Source organism: Marmota marmota, unplaced genomic scaffold (assembly GCF_001458135.2).
Source record: "Marmota marmota marmota unplaced genomic scaffold, marMar, whole genome shotgun sequence".
Taxonomy (NCBI): domain Eukaryota; kingdom Metazoa; phylum Chordata; class Mammalia; order Rodentia; family Sciuridae; genus Marmota; species Marmota marmota.
In genome coordinates this window covers 3967840-3991187 of record NW_025999932.1, presented here as the reverse complement: position 1 = coordinate 3991187, position 23348 = coordinate 3967840, and the positions used below count along the sequence as shown (strand labels likewise).

General features: G+C 40.0%; 2 protein-coding genes across 2 annotated transcripts; one reads left to right on the top strand and one right to left on the bottom strand.

Moving 5' to 3' along the window:
• Positions 1-629: 629 nt before the first annotated feature.
• Positions 630-7218, bottom strand: Lig4 (DNA ligase 4). Its single transcript, XM_015484089.2, has 2 exons — positions 7109-7218; positions 630-4099 (listed from the first exon to the last, which is right to left on the bottom strand). The coding sequence occupies exon 2, from the start codon at positions 4063-4065 to the stop codon at positions 1330-1332; it is 2736 nt and encodes a 911-aa protein (XP_015339575.1). The 5' UTR covers positions 4066-4099; positions 7109-7218; the 3' UTR covers positions 630-1329.
• Positions 7219-10162: 2944 nt separating this feature from the next.
• Positions 10163-23089, top strand: Abhd13 (abhydrolase domain containing 13). Its single transcript, XM_015484088.2, has 2 exons — positions 10163-10416; positions 21358-23089. Exon 2 carries the CDS (start codon positions 21378-21380, stop codon positions 22389-22391), a length of 1014 nt encoding a protein of 337 aa, XP_015339574.1. The 5' UTR covers positions 10163-10416; positions 21358-21377; the 3' UTR covers positions 22392-23089.
• The last annotated feature ends 259 nt before the right edge of the window (positions 23090-23348 follow it).

Sequence of the window (23348 nt, the reverse complement as noted above, 5' to 3'; positions counted from 1 at the left end):
GAAAATCACCTTCACTGGGGTTTTTAAACACATATCAAGAGTTACTGAAAGATACCTAAGAAACAGCATTTCCACTTCTAAGGACTATATCCCCAAAACTCATAATGACACTATGAAGATTTATCACACTGCTTCACAGGAAATAAAAAAAGGGAAAGAAAAATAAAAATAGAGGAAGCTCTGTGAAACAATCAAAGCCCGAGCAATAATGGCTAACCAGATACATCACAGTGCATCCAAGAATGCGCAGAGCCACCAACAGGAGGCAGGCAGGTTCAGGTGACCAGAAACAGCCTGAGGACTCCCAAGAGGTGACAGCATTGCGGCTGGCTTTATGTCTGGGAGCTGCACTTCCCTTATGATGAAAACCTCCACAGGTAATATGATCTTTGGTGGCAAAATAATGGGCTTTCACCCTCACCACACTTACATGTATTCAAAAAATTTTCCCATTAGACAAAAAAGTGCAAGTTTTAAATTTATAAAAGCTCATTCCATAACATGACACACGAAGTACTTTGAAAAGGAACTTGATTCAAACCAGTTAAAACTTATATTGACAGCACAAAACCTGACAGAAAATAACTACTGAGAAGTTTTCAAAATAAAGATAAATAAAACATTATTTCAATATATTAAATACTTTATTTAAATCAAGTATAAAAATCACACATTTGTTCTATTGTTTCACAAAACTTCTAATATCACATTATCTACACACAGTATCTCGGGTACCAAATTCCATTCATTTCGACAATCATGAAAGAATATTTTTAAATATAGGCTGTATTTCAAAATTTGATATATAAATACAGATATAAATACACATTGACTTTAAATAATCTATTTACAAAAGCTATTTTAAAAAGCCAAAGCAATTTACTGGCCTCTGAAGAAAATTATGACACACATGCTATTTTGACACCTACTCAATGGATTATACCTAGAAAATTACTTGGTGAATACTATATACTGGAATACAAATTCACATAAAATTACTTGATTTAAAATCTGTTCAATTTTAGAATAAAAAATTAAATGTAGGCTCACTTTCAAAATTGCAATTTTTACTGGGTGCAGTGGCACACACCTGTAATCCCAGTGCTCAGGAAGCTGAGGTAGGAGGATCATAAAATACTATACTACTAAGAGAATTTCTTGGCTTTGGGTCATTCCATTTCTTTCCTCTTAGAAGTTAAAAAGTATTATTAGATACAGTAAAACAATTTTAAGCATAGATTTAAAAAAGCAAAATGCAGTCTGCCACTTCTTCATTACTGCATATTCCAATGAGTCTACCAGATCCAAGGCCTTCCTAAGAAAGCTGGCTTATATCAAATACTGATTTTCTTCCTGTAACTCACACTTGTCTACCGAGTCAATTACCCAGCGTTCTTGAAGGATCTTAAACTTCTTCTTAAGAGTTCTTCTAAAAGCTTTAAAATCCGAAACACGACTGTGATCCTCCCCAACAATTACATGGGACACTCCCTCAGCTAAGTGAGCAGCCACCTTTGCCCCATGGAACCGGAGCTCCAAGGCGCTGATGGCTAATCTCGTTCCCTCGATTCTGGTACTCGAGTCATTAATAACAGTGTACATGTCCACATAAATGGTGTGGTGTCGAAACATACTGAGAGGAGAGCAGTCCCAAGAGTATCGATACTCCAAATCAGCAATCACAGAGGCCATTTCTTCAGGAGTCTGTTCATTAGAATTTTTAATTCCTGAGAACACTTCTTTCAGTAGGTTCAAATCTGTATCAACAAAATAACTATCACCATAGTGATCATATTCACGGGCAAAATGCTGTTTTGTTGATGGGCACATGTGAATCATAAAGCGAGGCTGCCATGGAACACAGCTTTTGGTCTCAAAACATTCTAAAAGCCACGCAGGCTTGACAACATCATGTGTATCAGAAGCAATAATGTTTTTCACTCTGATGTTCTCAGAACCTGCAATTACACAGTATGTGTCTGGGCCTGGATTCTGTACAATATAGCCACCGAACTCTGCAATTCTGTTCTCCAAGTCAGGCTTTGGATGGCTGTCTGTTCCACTCATAACACAAAACTCGACATCTTCAAATATATTGGAAACTTTGCTAACGTTAGAAAGGTTAGGTGCCTTTAGGTGTTCAATAATTCCAATAGCCTTCTTCACCTTTGGGGGAGCTCTCCGCTTTTTCTCTTGTGGTTCATCATCTCCACCTGGGCAAAAGTGCTTTGAAGCCAGCTTTCCAGAGGCCTTCCCCCGCAGCTGTTCCAAGTCCTCCAGGGTCATGCACTCATGCCACTCCTTGTCATCCCTGATCTTCTCAATCCGCGGAAAACGCAACGTGCAGCCAGTTCTGTACATATCACTGGGGACAATCTCTGCAGCCTTAACCTGAACGATGACAGAATTGCAAGGCTCGATGTACACTTCTGGCTTCTCTGTTCCACACAAAATGCTGCCTGGTGGAGCTTTTCTATGAAAAGCTTTCCAGTAGTTGGCCAATTTCAAACCTAGATCATACAGTTCTTTCATGGTGTATCCTGAGCCAACACGACAGAGAGTATGAAACACAGACGGCTTCTTACCAGGAGGGGGCTTCTCTGCTACTGCACACAAAAAATGAGACATCATTCCACCCCGCAAACCTTTACCCCAATAGCCTCCCACAATTAAGATATCCAATTCATCCATTAGTCCAGTGACATACTCAGGCTTAATTTTTAACCATCCTTCACCTCTTTTGTCTGGCTTGTAAATGGACAAGGGATGTTTTATCATGATTCCCTCCTCTCTCTTATCTATTGCTTCATTCAATGCATCGATGACTTCATTCTTGGTATGAGCTTGTGCTTTCTGCACTATCTCCACCCGACCTGGTATTGGTGTAAAGGTACTGCCAAGGATCTCATACCTTTTTCTCAGGATCTCACGTCCTAGCTTTTTATTATTAACCATCAACACGTCAAAAACACAATAACAAGTCTGCAGATCAGAATCTTCCACCATCCTTTTAATATCAAACTTATTGCCCTTTTGCATAAAAGTCTGGGTGTTTGGGTTGTAGGCCATCATCTCTCCATCAAGGATACAGGTTTGCACATTTGGCTGGAATGCATTATGAATGAATGGGGTGAGAGAACCCTCTTGCGGAGAGGCACCAAACTGTTCAGTGTAGTTATAGCCATTTCGGGAAAAGTACTGATAAACGTCGCCATCTTTGTGCATCTGCATCCGCTCACCATCAAGTTTGGTTTCGATGTAGAAACTCTGGTGTCTCATGTCCTTCTCTATGTGCTCAATGTTTGCTATTGCAGCTAGCATTGGTTTGAAGGCAGAAAACAAAGTGATGGAAATGTCAGTGAGTCCTACAGAGGGATCATGCAGCTGTGTACAGACTTTTTCCAGATCTGTGGTAACATTATGCAACTCGACAGCATCACTGTGAAAAACAGAAAATATAGTTTGCTGACTAACACCAAGCTTTAAGTCCTTCACAATCATTCGTATGAGCCACTTTTGTTCCAGTGCTGAACTCTGAGTTATAAGCTGAAGAAGACTCTTTTTCACCAAGTCTTTTCTTTTGGCAGAATTATTGCTGGCAATGGAATCTAAAAGTTCATTTACTTGCTGTATGGTTAAACTTCCTTTTTGCAAACATCGGGGCTTCAGCACAAAGTAGGCAATCATTGCAAAGTCCCCAGCCTCTCCACGCGTCCCAGTGGGGGTCCTGTAATTGAGGAGCTTTAGGGCATCTTTCCCTTCCCTTGGCAAATTAAGCAATTCAATATAAAGCTTGGCCAGCATAGTTTCTTTGATTCCATAAGCCATTCTCTCTCGTTCTAGCTGAGGAAGAATAAGTCTCATGGCCGGATAAAAAGAATCTGTAACATTTTTTTGGTTCTTATGAAGTGCATCATGAAATTTTCTCCAAGAATCTAAAAATTCCTTGAAGTGTCTGATTTTTTCTACACGTCCTTTACTTTTCTGTATTCGCTCTAAAGTTGAACATAAATCTGCAAAGGGAACATGAGATGCAACAGTCTGTGGAGTTTGTGAGGCAGCCATGGAAGCAGAGGATCCTTTGGTTTAACTAATGATGCTAAAAGAGAATAAGAGAAACGTAAAATTCAGCTACGTTTTTAACATAATGGCCTTACAGAAATCACCTGTTTCATAGTAAATATTTATTAATGTTTAGTAAATGAAAATTTATCAATTCTATATAAGACATATGAAATGTGTTTCAACCTCTACATATAATAACCATTTTACTTAAACCTAATTTGCATGTTATCAACAGTATGACTTTCTCCATTTCCTGAAATTATAACAATGAAAAATAATTTTGATCTTTCTCCCTAAATACCAACATTCATCGAATCAATTCTTTCATTGCATACTTATTTACCACATAATACAAAAGAACACTGCTAATAAAAACGGTAGAAAAACAAAACCAGGAACAATACACTTCATTTCTAGGTCATGAAGTAAGGTCTGCCTTTTCATGTATCTTTTTTCTCAAACTACACTGCCCAAAACAGATTTTCTTTAACACATAACTCCCACACTGAATTGAAATTTGACTTCCTAGGAATTGTGAAACCCTAATCATAGATAAGGTCTTTGACAAAACACTTGTCAAAGATATCTATGCAAAATCATTCCAGCAATTCAAGACCTAATTCAGAATTCTCTCCCCATGAATTTCTCACTTTAACTATCCATTTCATCACAGGTACTTGCAGATTTATAAACACAAATCCATTAGCACACTCCCTTTGGCTCATGCCATATGCCAGTTATCCCCAAGTACTCAGTGCTGGTGCCCACACCAGGCACTGCACTAGGGCAGATACACCATGTTTCTGCTTTGAAAGAGTTTACATTCTGTGAAGAAAAAAGGGTGTAGTCAGAACTAACTATAATGAAATGTTAAGTGCTTTAGCAAAAATAAAACAAATAAAATGTCTTGAGATAATTTTTTCACTGAAGTCTTCTAAAATCAAATAATAGATCCTTTGTTGGGTTAGGGGCTAGAACATTTCCTACAATGGTTACCAAACATGTAAAATTCCTTTGAAGTTTTAAATATTGATGTTAGTTTTTCTAGAATCTATAATATATCAGAGCTATTTTAATTAAGGCTTAATTAAAATAAGCTATTTTTTCCAAAATAGACTTCAAGTAAAATGAGTGCTCTACAGCTTCTCTCGAGATCACAGCTTCTCTTGTCATCTCAGATCCTGTCTGGCACACCAGCATGCAGTGGAACCAGAGGCTTTTTATGAAGTAAAGAGCTCTACTCTAGAGTAAAAGCCATGGGATTCCCCACTTCAGCACACAAAACAGATACACACCATCTCTACAGGCCAGAAACCATGTTGTAATTTCAGCTACCAGTGGCAAACCCATAGTAGCTTTGTTTGCCTGTCACTTACTAAACCCCTACAGTTGGTTCCTGGGAAAGCATATGGGGAAAGTCGTGCTGATCACATATGTACACACCAGCCCACTGGTGGGGTACAGCCTCGTTCTGATGGCACTGGCAATGGTTCACAGCTGCCACTGGGCAGCCTGCAGAGAAAAACCATGCCCCTCTCAGTCTAATTTTTGACAAAGCAAGCCCCACTTCTACTAAGCAGTTTAGATCAAGAGATAAGCCCAGGACAGACCACTTTCCTCAGACTTTGATTATAGTAACTGCCTTCCCTTTCATACTGTGGTTTGCATAACTGACTGTACCACCTGGTTCTCTCAAGTGGATATACTACAGCACACATGCTGCATCTATAATTTATGTAATATATATATATAAGATTAACTTTATTAAGAAATACTTCTCTGAATATTCAAACATTGATATAGTTTTTATAGATCTGTTTGTAAATGCCACATGGTCTCAAAGTCAAAATTTCACTCAAGACTTCAATTACTTTACAAAATGACAAAATTTAGGTAATGGTGTGAATACACATGTATCTTAAAATAACTATATGTACAGGTAATGAAATTACAAAATTACTATAAAAAGAATAGACAATTTTTGCTTATTGCCATTGCATAAAAAGTCAAATATCTGGATCTCAATTTTCTTTTATATGCACTCTAATTTTATTTTTTGGATTCTGAGCTTTTTAGCTAATTCTTTCCATTTGCAATGAGACAAAAAAGCTTTGTTGTTATGCTCAGTTCTGGAGTCTAACAAATACTCAAACGTGGACTATAGCTGTGTGATTAATATGGGACAATTTCTTAAAGTTTCAGCTTAAGAGTACAATGAAGTTTAAAAATAAAAAAAAATTAAATTTAAAAAACCTTTGGAAATTAGAAGGGGGATGAAATCAGATCATTTTTACATACGTGCTCAACCCAGTGCCCTATTAGGAAATCCTTGAAACTGTCAGTACTTTAATGTTTACCGATCCTCACAACATTTAAAATCTAATAGTGCAATATTGAGCAAATAAGAATGGGTGGGGGGAGGAGGATGCTTCAGTTTTAACAGTAATAAAGTGAAGCTTTCAAGAGACTGGAAGCAGTAATTAACACAACGAATGCATCCGGCTGCTGCGAGATGCCACAGCAAAACCAGGGTCCGTTTTAATTAGTGATCATAGAAGATGTTCAAGCGCTGTTTTATTGGAGAAAGAGGAAGTGGCAGCACAACTGAAGTCCCCTGTGCAGCCCCGGACCAGCTGCCGCCCTCGGAGACAGAGGACTCGCGGAGCCAGCGCACCTGCCCTGGCACTTGGCGACACTCTGGGCGAATCTCAATGAGAAGAAACTAGCGGCCGAGGCTCCGGGACCCCCAGGTGCGCGCAGCCGAGTGCAGGCGCGCCAGGGGCGACTCCCTGCAGGCCGGCAGCCTCTGCAGGCGGCCCCGCTGCGCGTTCTGCAGCAGCCCTCCGCCCGCTCCGAGCCCAGCCCCAGCGCGGGACCCAGGAGTCCGGCGCCCACGCAGTCTGGCCGGGCGCACCCCCCAGGTCCAGCCGCTGGCACGGGCGGCTCCGCGCCGCCCTAAACGCACAAAGGAATAGGGGCTCCGGCCGTAGGCCGCCGCGCCCAGACCTCGACCCGACCGCGCCCACCGCCGCGGAAGCCTCACCTGCGCCCGCCGCCCTCCTACCGGACGTCCAGAGCCGGGACCCCACACCAGACCGGAAATCCCGCCCGCAAGAACAACACTTGCAGTTGCGAGCCGCGCAGGCGCAGTGCAAACGCGAGGCCCAGCCGTCGCATCAGAGGCCGGCGCGCGCAGGCGCAGTGGTGTTCGAAACAGCCCCCACCCCCACCCCCAACCTCTGTTTGGCCTGGGGAGAGGGGACCCGAGAGCGATTGCCCGGGGTTGTGACTGGGAACTCAAAGTGGTCTTTGCAATTAGCCTACTCCCCGCAACTGTGGATTCCGTCATTAAGCACCTGCTATGGTATAGTACATGTGCTAGATATCCAGTATTGAGGTGCTAGATATCTAGTATTGAGGAACAAAAACAAACTCAGTCCTTATGTTGCAGGAACTGCTGCTTTGCATTGAAATTTTGCAGTCATCTCTCCTCTTTCGCCTTGGAGAATGAGAAATTATCTATAACAGGTGGGGGGAGAAACTCTTAGAATTATTTCCTTTTAGGATAAAATAATATTGATTTAAAATCAAAGTGAGATTTTGCTGCAGTGGGCTCTGATAATAATTCTAAAATGTTTTAACTACCATGTGGGATTATCTAATGTACAAAATCCTCATTTTACAAAACTCTGACTTAACTTAGTTCACAGTGCTAGTTTGAAATGGACCTAGATCCTATGGCGTCTTCCATGTTAGCAACGTTGTTACTTTCTTTGTATGTTTAGTTTACTGGAATTACTGGATATTTGTCAGAAATCATCTGTGATGTTGTAAAGCCACACGATACTGTTCTGTCAATAATTCCCCCACCCCCACTATTCAACTTAAGTATCAATTTACATTGGAAAACACCCAGCAATGTTAAATTAGAAGAGGTTCCATTTGCTGGTCACAAGCAAGATCTCTTGTCTGTCTACTTGTCTTGTTCAGTATTTACAGTGTTCTTACAATTTCAGGTGCTGAAATTGTATTATTGAAATGAGAACCATGAATTACCTAGCTAGACAAACCAGAAATTGATTCTAAGCCCAGTCCCCAATTTGTGGTGTGATTTTTGCTGCTTGGTTCAAAGAGAACCAAGGTTTTTCTACAAAGTATTGTGAGAAATTAAAAGCCCAGAGGCTGGGGATATTGCTCAGTTGGTAGAGTCCTTGTCTCACATGCACAAGGCCCTGGGTCCAATCCCCACCACCACACACACACACTAAAAAGTCCAGGGTTCCATTTTCAGAATACAGTATTTAGCCTTAAATTTGAAATGACTTGGGATATAAAATAGGCAGCTTCAAGTACAGCAGAATAAGAAGTTAAAAGCAGTTAACACTGGAATGTACAAATTTATAGACCCTTCACCAACAGGAAGTGAGAAGCAAGGGCTGACCTGAGATAAAGTGTGTCAAAAGGTGCTCAATCCAAGGAGACTTTCAGCCACAAGAGAACAAAGGGAGATGGGGACAACTAAAGGTAGATTTCTTTAAATAACCCATTAGGAGACAGTAAAACACCCCTTAGTACTCTGCCAATGAGGAACCAAAGGCAGGATCTTGAGTTCTAGGGCATAAAATACTGGTAATGCTCAGTTTGTGCATCCTGACCACAGGCACCCCGATCTTGCAAGACCATCATTAAAGTAAACCTTCACTCTTGTCTTGTGTATATTAGTCCATTCTTTGCCTTTGGACAGGTAATTGTATTTCTCATAGTATCTTTTAGAGTTGCTGTGACTGTTAATTTATTTATGTAAGTCATACTTTAAGACTTTCCTGGAGCTTTTCATCTAGTAGCAAGATACATTTGTTAAAACCAACCAAACTGTCAGGAGACAAACAGATGAGCATCGTGAGGACATGAGGTTAAGAGAATAATTCTTTAAAATGGGCTCACGGTGTGGACCCCCACATGATTTCTTTTCAAGAGTCAATTCACCTAGCCCTGCCTGGCCTAATGGGACAAGATATGTCACATTCCTTTGCAAACTACCTGTTAACTGCAAGAGAAATGCAGGCCCAAGATAATGTTGTTGGAAGAACCCGGGAGTCTTTTGTGACCAGATCCTGAAACTCTGGGAGAAAGGGTAGTTCCTCCTAACCATAAAATCTGTAAGAATGTATGGTTAAGAATCCAACTGGAGTCAGCACGGGCCAAAGTGACCTAGAGTTACTATGACAGTGCGGACTTGGGAGTCTTATGTCCCCCTGCTGTTAAAAGTCAAGAGGTGGATCTCAGGTGGGATTCTCTGGAAATTTCTCAGGGATTTCCAAATCTGAGGTGCAGGAGAAGCAGGGCATCCCTCTCTCATCTGAGAGGACTCACTCCCTTTTTTGAGTGTGGCCTTCCCCATTCCTGTTACTCCGGTCAACAGGTCTAAAATCTGATTTGGTCGCAAGAATCGGGATTTGAATGGGGGTATTGGGGGGGGGGGGTCTTGTGTCACCTCAGTTTCTTGGAAGGCCCCTGTTGCGTAACAAAAAACAACAACTTAGGAGATATCCTCTTTATATATAAAATAGAGCTTACAGAATGGGACTGGCCCTGGGGGGAAAGCGAGGCAGACAGGGTAAACCGGGGTAAACCAGCTCCTTGCATGGGTGGTCCACCTGAAGCAATGACCTACGCGACCTAACACGTTCCCGCAGGCTTGTGCTTTATGGAACTTGGAAAAAATAAATCCTCTTTTCCTTTGAAGAACCCTCCCAGTGTGCACGATTCAGGCCTGCCTCTGCCCTGCCACTCCGCTCGTGGGGTCAGAAGGGGGACCCTAACAACCCCATGGGCAGACAGGATTTCTTTGTCAAAACAAAGAAAGGCGATGTCGTGGAGTCCCCGGGGTCAAGGTCTGATGGGCCTTTGCGGGGTGAGGGGAGGGGAGGGGTGATCGCGAGCTCCTTTCGCGAGGCCCAGGGTTGTGAAAAGCGCGAGCGTTAGCCACGCAACCTTGGCGGCAGGGAGGCGCTGAGGTATCTTTACCCTGTCGGCCACCGTCGTGAGCCTCTCGGCCCGCGGTTTCCGCGCATGCTCGGAAGGGCGGCCGGGTTCGCAGCCGGGAGGACGGCGGAGAGCAGGTTATGTGGGAGCCGGCGGGGACATTTGCCGGCGACACTCCAGCTCTGGCCGGAAGTAGAGCAGCCAAGAGCCGTGCCGCTGGATCTCCGGGCTAGACCGTGGCGACGGCGGCGGCCCTTCGGCTGGAGGAGGACGATGAGGAGCGACGGAAGCGGCGCGGGGCGACGCTGCTGCGCGGCGCTCGGTTTCGTGCCCGCGGCCGACCTCGCAACCTGCCAGCAAGCCTGAGTAAGTGCAGCGGGACCGCGGCGCGGGCGGCGCAGGCCCCCGCCGTCGGCTCGGGGCCGGGAGGTGCGCACGCCGGACCCTGGACTCGCCCGCCCGGCGCCCGCTCGCGCCGGAGCGCAGAGGGCTCGCCCAGCGCCGCCAGGTCGCGGCGCAGGTGTGCTCCCCCGCCGTAGGCGACGAGCTCCGCCTGCCAGTGCCTCTGCAAGAAGTTCTGGGGCTTCTAAGAAATCTGGGGGCAGCCTACACAGGGGAAGCCACTTTTGCTGTAAATGTCTGTCATCGTTCATCTTAAGCAAAGTGCATACTAGTGTGATTGGCCAAGATAACGACCAGAAATAAGTCTTTCCGTTCAGCAGCTCTTGACCTGTGCGTCCTAAGTAATAGCGACCGAAGAGAAAGGCGAGTGCGGGATCCAAGTTTTCATGCTTGGTTTTCATCGATCCTCCTCCCTTTTGTCGTAGATTAATAAGTTATTTTTCTGCATGCTTAGATTGGTCACATCTTTGACTAAAATACTGAATTTCATTCTACTGCATGAGAGTAGAATGTGTCCGTCTGATGTTTTGTGTCATATTATCCTACTTAGCTCATCAACCAGTCAATCATTGTTAGTAGGGGCTCACTATGTATTTTTAGTGCATAGCAATGTCTGCTGCAGAGTTCAGCAGGATGAAGTCTCTGTCAGCAAGGAACTCACATAGTATAATAAACCTGCTCACACCGGCCGTAAGTCTCACCATCAGAGTTTACACCACCTGCAGAATGGAGAATGTTGGCAGTAGTGGCCCAAGGAGAACTAGAGAATCTACCACCTGAGCCGATTTTGACAGAAAAATGAGGCATTGTCTTATTTTCTGTGTGCAGGTGGCACAGTCTTCAACGAGTCATTTCCAATATTAAATCCAAATCTAGCAGGACTCCTAGTTGTGCGTACTTTTACTTACACAGCTCTAGTAGGTAATAAAATGGTTTAAATTTGTTTAAATAGAAGTAGCTGCATTTATTAACACTACTATATTTGATCTCAGCAGTATTTGACTTAGATGTTTCATCTTCCTTTTACATACAAGGAAACACATATTTAAGTTGAGTTGGCAAAAGTTACCTAGCTATTGACACACCACACCCCAAAACACCCACTCCTTCCACTGCACACTCCTGATAGTCTGTGTGGAACCATGAGGACAAGCCAGCTTCTGCACCTTGTGCCTTCAGGGAGCGCTGGGCTCACAGCTCTCTTTCCAGGTATGCTGTAGTCCCCTTATTGTCCGAGTATGAGAATTTACTCAACTCAGTCGTCCTGGGCCAACAATATGACCTAGTTTAGGCACAGGAAACTGTTGGACCTCACATTTTTCTCTGGTTGTACCTCTGTTGTCACTTATCTCGAGAGAATTTATTTCTGTTTCTCCGTTTTCATAAACTTAGAACTCATTTAACCATTACTCAGAGATTCCAAGTTCTAATTCTTGTTTAGTTGACTAAAAGTTGGAGCCTGTAAATACCCTATTTTGGAGTAGATTTTTAAAAACGTTCTAGTTCTTTTTTTTTCAATTAAGGATTTTTCTTCAAATGACAGACTTCATGATACGATATTACATTTTATGTTGTTGTTTCATAAAGGTCTTAATTCCTAAAATAGTACATTCTGCTGAAATCCCTTGCAAGGGTATAGTATTTCCAGGATGTGAAATGCATGCATTTACAAGCTAGCCAGAGAATCCAGCTTTTTTTGTAGCATTGGTTTCATACGAAAAAATAAATTCCAAGGCTTATCCCTCTAGTTCATAGATTAAATTTTAAAACATTACCCATTTATAAGTTGCAGAATTCCTGAATTTCACTATCAACCTAACCTAACGTCAGTATTTACATTTAGAGACTTGTGGTTTTTCTTATTGCTTACCATCTTCCTACTTGCAGATATTATAATCTCAGAGCAAATTATGAATGCTTTGCTTAGTAACAAAATCTGACATTTTAGTTTTCCTAAGAAAGCAAGCACAAAATGTTACTAAGTTGCTACGTAGTATAATTTTTGAGGTATCTACTTTTGCAGGTACATAATGCTCTCTAAACCACTCAGTTGACCTCCACCACCTCCTTAGAGGGTTACTGTTCATTTGTCCCATAGGACTATTAATACACACATTTTCATTATTGATGGCATGTGGGTAACCATTAGGGAAATAGATAATTCATTCTGTGGTGTCTCCAACACCCTGATAGCAGCTATTTGTGTTTCCATTTCAGCTATGCAGCTGTCACGGTGTCTTAACTTTCCAGTGATTATCAGGAGAGAAGATACATTGATGTAGGAATGCTGAATCAGTTCTGTGTTGCTTATCATGCGATTGTGATTGGAAGCTGTGAATTGCCCTAGAATCATCAGTGAGCTCCATGAGGTCCTTGCTATCCTTGTGATGTGGGTGTCACAGTGACCCATGAACCGACTTTCTCCTCTTTGCATTCTTCACTTGAACCTGCACCATTGCCTTGTCAATGATGTGCATTTTTATGTGTGAACAATTTTTATTTTTACATTATCAATTTTAAGACCAACTGAAGGACCTTAAAACACAATCGTGTATTTGTGAATTAGGACTTTATAATTCTATTTATAATTGTTTAGTCTTATAGCAAAATTGCTTTTTGGGAACTCATTCACATAAAACATTTGTAGCTTTCAAAGTTCTTTTGCCATTGGTGGAATCAGCAAGTCAAATATATATTTGCAATATGTTGTTCACTTCTGCAATTAAAACATAATAATTTGAATAATTAGAGTTTTATTGTTCTGACCTTCATTAAAATATAATTTTGTCTTAAAAAGTTTTTAGTCAATAGAATGGTAGATCTGTCCCTTTTACTCTCCTAGTTATTAAGGCAATGATTATTGAAACATGTCTTGTTGGTCTTCAATTTTTATTAAAACATTACTGGGTAAAGAACTTTAAATAAATTTATAATTTATGATATAAGGCACAAAGAATTTAAATAAATATGCAGTTTCATTCATAATTTAAAGGAAGCAAGTTTCTTGGAGGGAAGGCAATAAAGTTAAGCAGTTAGAAAGTACAGTACAAGTCTCAAACCTTTGGTTTCAGGACCCCTTTATTTTAAAAAATAAGTGTTAAAAATTACAACTGGGAGTTTCTAAGTCTATTACATGTTAACATAAATGATGTTTCATGTAAAACAACTATAATGACAAAAGGATTATGACATCATTTGCCATTTTCTAAAATAATTTTTAAGTCTGCATAATAGAAGAGAGATTCTCTTGTTTCTGCATTCAGGATCCTTGAGGTGAAACATGGCCGAAATCAGGCTTATGCCAGGTTGTAAATATTGTAATGATTTTCTCAGGAATCGTGAATGTTCTTTGGTGCTACTCCAACACTCACAGGAGTTGGGTCCTTAAGGTCAGTTACATAGTGGCTTCTGGAACCTGCATCAAATAGTGTTTGTTTTGATGTATTAGAATCTGTTGGTTTATCCTCCAACAAATGTTCACTCATGTCTAAATTTGTGACATTCATTGGTCATTTAGGCTATGTCTGTTGGTTAAGACAGATTCTTCCAAATGGTGGCATGTTTAGTAGATTCAGAATTCACATTTGTCAACAACACCACCACAGTGGCATTAGAAAAGTAAGGAAGTGTTGGGGAGCAGTTGGAAACATGCTTCTGTTTCCAGAAGGTGTCTGCCAAACACCTAAGTCTGAATAATTGGTTTGTCAGTTGTGTTTCCAAATGAAAATATTGCCACCTAAAAAAAGCAGCCAGTGCAGCTTACAGTTCAGTTGTTCTTCAGTATACAGCACAGGTGCTTCCCGTGTGCTTGCCATTTTGCAACACACATCACACAGCATGCTGGAAAACTGTACTCATTGGTTGAGATACAAATAAATGAATAACTTATTGCTTCTTTGGTGCCATTCTTCAGGGAAATGAACTTTTCCCCCTCTTCTTTACTATGAGCTTAGGGTGATAAAGATTATAATTACTCCTATGCATTAGCACCAATACTTTGATTCCTGCTAAGGCCATTGGCAATTTTACCCATCGTTGTTTGTATACTGTTAGTGGAGATGTCAGTCACTAGGTAAAGAACGTCTTAGTGTTATTAGGAGCTTAATTCTGAGCTTGTGAGGCCCAACAGTGTGTCTCGAGGACATCTAGGGGTCTGTAGTGACCTTTTGAGAAGCACTAGCATAGAAATATTTCTGATTTAATAGGAACATTTAAAGTTCACCAAGTTCAATTGCTCTAATGTCGTCTCTTTTCCAAGTATTTATTTAGATTATTCAAAAGAGCTAGCAGTATTTAGAATAATTGTGCTGAGTGATTAAAAATAAATAACAGACAGCTGCTTGATAGAAAAAGTAAGATTCTGAACGCTGGAGTCAGACAAACTTAAGAACCAAACAAAGCATAAGTTTTCACTTGGTGTCTGTAAGTAAACAAGCTTTTGAGATCCAGGTAGATGATATTGTGAAGGTTTTTATTTTCTTAAGCCGTTTTCAGGACAGTTGTGATATTTGATTTTTGTCTCCTCTGTAACTGAATGAACCTGTGTTAGACATACAGTCTTGTTTATGTGTTTGTGTCTCCTGAGTGGCTCAGGAGTTGCTTGAGAATTATTTGGCGGACCCTGAGCTATGTGAGCATAAGGACTGAAATGCATTTATCATTGTAAATAGCCTACAATATCCACACACTCTGATCAGCACATCAGGTATTCGCACATGTTACTTGTGGCATTGCCTTTTATCTTTACATAGTGTAGTAGGATGTATTGGGACCTGATGGCCATTGCTTGGGAAGAGACTGGGAGGCCATTTGTAGGATTTTCCAGTAGTCCAGACCAGATTTGACAGCTCCTTGGGGGCACACAGTGGTATTCTGAGTACTCAGAATCTAGGGTTGGTCATAAATTCAGTTTTCAGCTTTATTTTTTTTAAGCACCCATTTATAGAATAGTAACGTAAATATTTTTTTTTTTTTTTCAAATGGAGCCATTTGTGATCTTCAAGAACATGAAGGAGCATGAGCACATGAGGTTATCACTGGAGGTCAGAGAACTGTGGCCATTATAGTAGACTTCTCATTCAGCTAGCACTTCTGGCCACATGGTGACATTTTTGTTTTTATTTACAGTTTTATATGGGTTACTGTCTACCCAAACTTGAATTTAAAGACAGGAAGCATACAGAGCACTTCAGTTAACCATTACAAGTTAATCAGGACCATAAAATTCACAAGGGGACCATCACCACCTCTATAAGGTACATGATCATCAGAATTCCCGCACAGTACATAGGATGTCACTGATACTTGAAGTTCCATATGTCAGAACTATTAAGGGGGAAGGAATCATAATTGTATCTATTTGCCTGTGCATTATAATAAAGATCAGTTATGTCTCAATAGATTTTTTGAGAGGTGCCAGATATCAGTAGGATCCCTCAAAACACATGAGTTAGAAAGCACCAAAATTATTTTTATGGTTTTTTATTCTAATATAATATCAGTACATATTATACTTATTTTTTGCTTCTGTAATACATATGTAGTGACTTGACACGAACACATAATTCTTAGTATACATATATATATCTTGACTCATTGAATTTATACTTTAGACATAGTTGCTTATAGGCTGTTTTTTGTTCATAATTAATGTAATGCATACAGAACTTCGGCTGGGAGGAAGAGTTGTTTGGAGAAGTTTGAGATGTCAATGAAGTGTCAGATACTTCAGAAATAAATTGAGATTGCAGATGAAGAGACTGGGATTCACTCACACACAGGTGTGATAATTGAAATCATGAGAAAGTGAAGTCCCTGAGTGAAAAGTCGAGTGCATTAGTTAGCCTTCTTTACCTGAACCAAAATAACTGAGGGAATAACCTTAAATAAAGATTTATTTGGGGCTTACAGTTTCAGAGGTTTTAGTCCATTGTCACTTGTTCCCATTGCTTGGGCCTGTGGAGGGGCAGTATGTGATGACCCAGAGCACATGGTGGAGGAGACCGCCCACCTGATGCTGAATGGCAAGCAAGGAATGAGAAAGGCTGGTCAGGTCCCAGTGTCCCCTTCGAGGCTACCTCCTGTGACCTCACGTCCTTCCTGTTGTCCCTACCTTCTAAAGGTTCCACTACTTCCCTGTAGCACTACAATTTGGCATCCAAGCCTTGAGCACATTAGACTTGTGGGTGCAATCCAGATCCAAACAGTAAAAGGAACCTGAAAGGACGGACCTTGGGAAATGCCAATGTCTCGGGGGATAGGTTAGAGAGAGGTAGGAATGGGAGCATATTGATGCTGGAGGAAGAGTCCACAGTGATCACCAGTTGGAGGGCAGCGTCTTACAGCATGGACAGAGAAACATCCTTCAGATACAGCAGTAAGTGAGCTTTACTCTGAGATTCATGGTAAGAGCTTGCTTCTTGGGTTCTCAGCAAGTGGTGAAGGAGTTAACTGGGAGTTGTTAAAGCCACATATTAATGTGTTTTAGAGATGTTTGACATGTGAGATAAGATCTGATAACAGGGCAAAGGCAGAATTGAGAAATGGGGATCAGTCAGCTGTTTAAGATGCAGGGGTAAGGTTAAAATTACATAGCCATACAGATGGGTGGAAGAGGAGAGGTGATAGGCTGTCATGTGATCTTCAGAGAACAGGTCTGGCGTTTCTTCCCACTGTGCAACCCTTCTACTCGGTAAAAACTCTGATTTAACTTTGACCATATTAAAGTCATGATTTCTTTTGATTGTATATGAGGCTAAGGTGTTACCAGTGAATACATTTTAGTATGCAAGAGCTTGTCAAATAATTCTCTTCTAATGACACATTTCATAGATGCTTTGCCACACAGGACTTTAAGGTACAACCAATTACCTCATTTATCCTGCATAATCAAGTCTTGGGATCAACTGGACACTCAATTCACAAGATCCAAATATTATAGTGAGCCTCAGCCTCTGCTTTGTTGGAAGATAAGGGCTAACACGCCAGCATGTCAGCTACCATCAAGTGTGCATTTCCCAGGTGATAGCTCAGGTCTGGTGGCAAGATAACACATGGATGGATGTGGGTCTGACCTTAGCTGCTTCATGCTTATCAGGAAATAGCATCCTCTGTAACACATGGACATTGCATCTAGGAGTCAGTAAAGGATAAGGCAATTACAAATCATGTTCCATTCAGAGAAACCCGATTAAGCTTTCAGTGTGGTTGGGGACTCTGTCTTTGTCATCCACAAGAGCTCACCAGTAGAAGTCCTTTTTTTTTTTAAACCACAAACAATGTTGCTTAGAAACACAGCTGATATCTTACCTTTATTACGTTTCCAGGGAAACTGCTGAAGGGTTAACCAAAGGCCAATTTTTATATGGAAAAGGAGAAAGGTTTTGTTAACCCTTCACTATAATTTATTAACAAAATAAACGGCAGGCCCACACCATGTAGGCTGCGGCCCCCGTGCAGTCTGTTCATGTCCATGGCATCAGAACGGCAAGTCTAGGAAGGGCTGTTGGCCCTTAACACATGGCGCTGCTCATTGTGCTTTGCCATGGTTTCAGCTAGTTTAGTAAATAAAAAACCTTCCTGATATGAAGTGTGCTTGATCCAGTTCCTCAAATAGCATCTTCGAGGTAGAAATATGATTCAGAGTAGGGAGGAGAAATGGACAAAAATGGGGTGAGGAACACAACAAAGGCCGTGAGTCTGACCCACCTGCAGTGGCAGCGTGTCAGAGGACACATGCCCTCAGTGGATTCCCGCTGTGGAGGCCACTTCCACTGTAAGGTTTGGTGTTCATTCCCAGTCACTTGGAGTGATCTTTCTGGAACATTTTGTGGAAAACTCCCAAATTTCTTATTCCTAACCAATAAAAGATTTAACCAAATGTGCCATTTGTTCCTGACATCCAGTCTTAAACATACTTGTGGCTTAGAATATTACTATGTTTTCTTGGAAATCTAATAGTTCAGATAAGTTATTAGGTTATTCATGCATGAAACATTTTGATCGAGTATTTGTAGTCATTTAGGGATACAGTAGTGAAAAGGGAAACAGTTCCTGGCCTTAAAGATTTGAAGTCAGTATTGTTTACTGAAATTAGACATTAAAAAGGCTAGAAAAAACAACTTTTGAAAATTTAGTAGCTGAAAAATTTAACTATAGATTTTTATCTAAACAGATGTAAATGTATTTTAAATTTCAAAACATGCTTTATCGGGCTGGGGCTGTAGCTCAGTGGCAGAGCACTTGCCTAGCATGCATGAGGCACTGGGTTCAATCCTCAGCACCACATAAAAATAAAAACCAAATGAAGACATTCTGTTCATCTACAACTACAATTTTTTTTAAACATGCTTTATCCACTTATTTAGAGCTTTATATTTGTGGTGTTGTTACCTGACTTCAGTTAAAACTTTGATTTGAAAGCCAAGGCCCCCCATCCCTGATTATCTGGATAATGTGTTCCTCATATTTCTGTATCTTCCTTGTCTTTTAATTACTCACTAAATTCTGGTGTTATTAATTTGAACAGAACAGACAGGAGCAGTAAAGCCAGAAATGCTCATCACAGAAGCAAAGAAGAGAAACATAGCTATAGCATTTATAAATGTTTTTATTATTTTGTTATTCACTAACCTTATATGCAGGCATTTTAAAAATTTTCACTCTTGAACATTCAGATTGGAAATGGGTGATAAATAGAAGGTTATTCAGTACAGATTTTAAGGGTGATGTAATGTCAATATGCCGTTACCTACTATATCACCAAATAAATTATGTTTGAATCACTCATTTTGATACCTCTGTCATAAATTCACAAATGACTTTTTGGTTTAGCTGTAGAAAAAATAGTAAAAATTTGACATTTTTTACTGTAGCTTTTTTGGGGGATGGGGGCAATGGCAGGTATTGAGGCGCTCAACTGGTGGTGATCTGCATACCCAGCCCTTTTTATTTTCAGACAGGTCTCACTAAGTTACTGAGGCTGGCTTTGAATTTAAGATCACCTCTTTCCTAAATTGCTAAGGTTACAGTTGTGTGCCACTATGCCTGGAAAGAAACAAATAGTATCTTATGATACATTGTAGGACTTTAACATAACACAAACACAAATGATCCCAGACATTTTAATCCAAATCATTGTGCCAAAATTAAAATTATTTTATTTTTGTGTATAAAGTTTGTTTTTAGATATCCCTAATGAAACTTTTCAGCACAAAATCGTTCAGATATCACTTACACTTTAAAAGATAAAATGAAGTAACTGTTATAAGGGACATTGAAGTGCCCAGATAAGTTGTGTAAATTAGCTCTGCCCAATCTGCTGATGAATAGCTTGGCAGATCATTAAAACAAACAGTTCAGTTCAGCACAGGAGGCTTATTATTCAGTCTGTTACATCTTTGAATCTAATTGTAGGCAGGTTTAATACCAGCAGCATTTGGGCATTGCTTACAAGTTTTTAATCTTGGACTTTATAGATTGCAGGAGGCACCTTGTAATAAAACTTCCTGCAACTGGGTGGCAGTGTTGGTTTCTCTGAATCCAGAAAAGTTCCACTTGTGAGTTTAGAAAGATTCATTTGAATAAGAATTCTAATGCGAAAGTCTGTTGAGTGAAATTAATAGTGAAAAATCAAGTTTTTTAAACCATTCAACTCATTGTCTTAATAACCAATCTAACTTGATTTTATGATGATCTTTCAGTTTTAAATTTCATATGTACTGAAATGCTTTTTTTTTCCTCATGGCACACAATGAGTTTTTAAAATCAATAACGATTGTTTATTATACCACAATAAAGAAACTGCACTTATCTTCAATAAAGTATAAAGGGAGATTTAGTGTTTTCAAAAGCTTAGTAAATAAGCCTAAGTAGATAAATATTACCTTAGAAACCTGATAAAATGGCAAAAGAACTCCAGGCAGGTTAAGATAGTTTGTGTAGACTACTATTTTGTAACAAAGAAAACTGTCTGATAGTTTCTTACTTTTTTATGTCTGTTATATGCTGCTGTAATATTTTAAAGTTTTTCTCAGTCTTTTTTCTTTGGTTTGCCTCTGGTTCTCAAGAGAATTACTGTGCATTTGTTCCACATTATCCCCCCGCGTGTTTATTGGTATTAAAATGTGTTATAGCGATCAGTGGCAACACCTTATCATGAAACTTCTACCAGTGTTTTGTAGGAGATCCTGTACCTCTCAAAACACTGGCAATCTTAAACTTATATTTAGTGTGAAAGACACATTATTAAACTTTTTCTCAAAAATAATCTTAAAATTGATCATTATTCTAGTATTGTATTAACTAAAAACATTCAGGTAGAAGGAAATATTTTGGGTTTTTTGTTTGTTTTTTTACCCTGGTTTACTTATAATTTTAAATATAAAAGATTGAAAATAAACTATATTGGCTTGGTTTGGCAGGGTTAGAATCTGGTAGTTACCTCTTCAGCAGAACTTGTCCTCGATGGACATAGCTTAGCAGCTGACATGCCAAGAGCTTTGGGGTCGTGCATCTTTGCTTCTTCGCTCCTTTGCCTGTAGAGGTGGGACTATGGCCACATCCACTTCAGCCCTTGAACCTCCATCTCCTCTATGTAAAATTGAGAATGGCGTCATCATTTTCCTGTCACATCATTGAAAACACATGAATGAAGGTACTTAGCAGTAAATAAGCACTTTTTAAAAACTGAATAATTTCAGTGAATATTTGCATTTCATAAGTGTAACTCCTAAGGGGTACATTAGATTGGAGATTATTGTGAAGGAGTGGGGCAACGAGAATATCAGCAGCCTGTTTCTTGTGGCGTCATTTAGGCTCCCAAGGATACTAATTGCATTATTTCACAGGTCTTTAAGAGTAATGGGTATATGGTGAATTATTGACATCCTTTATCTTTCTCTCTAGGATACTTACGGAGAGCTACAATGGAAAAGTCCTGGATGCTGTGGAACTTCGTTGAAAGATGGCTAATAGCCTTGGCTTCGTGGTCTTGGGCTCTCTGCCGTATTTCTCTTTTACCTTTAATAGTGACTTTTCATCTGTATGGAGGCATTATCTTACTTTTGTTAATTTTCATATCAATAGCAGGTATTCTCTATAAATTCCAGGATGTATTGCTTTATTTCCCAGAACAGCCGTCCTCTTCGCGCCTTTATGTTCCCATGCCCACTGGTATTCCACATGAGAACATTTTCATCAGAACCAAAGATGGAGTCCGTCTAAATCTTATTTTAATAAGATACACTGGAGACAATTCGCCCTATTCCCCAACTATAATTTATTTTCATGGGAATGCAGGCAACATAGGTCACAGGTTACCAAATGCATTGCTTATGTTGGTTAACCTCAAAGTTAATCTTTTGCTTGTTGATTATCGAGGATATGGAAAAAGCGAAGGAGAAGCAAGTGAAGAAGGGCTCTATTTAGATTCCGAAGCTGTGCTAGACTACGTAATGACTAGACCCGACCTTGATAAGACAAAAATTTTTCTTTTTGGCCGTTCCTTGGGAGGAGCAGTGGCCATTCATTTGGCTTCTGAAAATTCACATAGGATTTCAGCCATTATGGTGGAGAACACATTCTTAAGCATACCGCATATGGCCAGCACTTTATTTTCATTCTTTCCAATGCGTTACCTTCCTTTATGGTGCTACAAAAATAAATTTTTGTCTTACCGAAAAATCTCTCAGTGCAGAATGCCTTCACTTTTCATCTCTGGACTCTCCGACCAGCTAATTCCACCAGTAATGATGAAGCAGCTTTATGAACTCTCCCCCTCTCGGACTAAGAGGCTAGCCATTTTTCCAGATGGAACTCATAACGACACGTGGCAGTGCCAGGGCTACTTCCCTGCACTGGAACAGTTCATCAAAGAAGTGATAAAGAGTCATGCTCCTGAAGAAATGACGAAAACGTCATCTAGTGTAACAATTATATGATGCTCCCCTTTTTGATTAATGCATTGTATTTTAATTTGTGCAGAATGATAAAGAATGTTCATTTCTTAGAAGTGTGTTACGTCTGTACTTGTCTGAAGAATGACATTAAACTTTGAAAGGACCTCAGTGTACCTTTATGATGATCCAAATGGTTTTTTACATTTGAAGAACTGTAATTATTGGGATTATTTCACACATGTTCATCAAAACTTTCAATGTGGTTATATATCCATAACTTTAGTTTAGTACATCAGTATAATAATAGAGGTTATTCAAAAGTTTCTTGTTGCTTAAGTGACATATAATCTGTGTCACATTTAGGCTAATAGCTGGGAATGAATGAAAGGAGACACATGAGCAAGAAACCTTTGGATGTAATTCCTGTAGTAAATATTGGGACAATCATGGTAAGAAAACTTAATTCTATAACTGCATTTTTCACCTTAAAAGTTAAAATGAAATGCATGATGGTATTTTATTCCTTGACTTATGCAATGCAACAGTTTTAATGTAAATAGCACTGGCCATATACTGGTGTATATGGTTATCTGGGTTATATCTATTTTTATGTAAATTCTATTTTGTTTCTGGCAAGAAGTGGAACTGAGGCCTGTGTGCAGGTTGCCATTGACCTTTGCTCTGGTGGACGCTGAGATCCAGCTTTTTCTTACAAATAAATGGGACCCTGTTTTCCAATATAAATGTACCGTGTTTTTGTTAGGTACAGTCTGGATCATGGCATGCAGATAGAAATTTAGAGTCTTACTGCAGCTTTCTGTGCATATTTGAACTTTTTAATATTTGTAATTTTGGTGGCAAAGAGAATTTTAGCTTCTGTCAATTTTGTAAGTCTTAAGCTGAACCACGAATAGCAGTCATAGTGAAGATTAGAACTTGCTTAAGAATTAAATTAGGAAGTCCTATTACATGATTGTACATACCATTTTACATAATTCC

Coding starts and splice junctions, on each gene's coding strand:
- Lig4 (XM_015484089.2), bottom strand. CDS start 4,065: ATGGCTGCCTCACAAACTCCACAGACTGTTGCATCTCATGTTCCCTTT.
- Abhd13 (XM_015484088.2), top strand. CDS start 21,378: ATGGAAAAGTCCTGGATGCTGTGGAACTTCGTTGAAAGATGGCTAATA.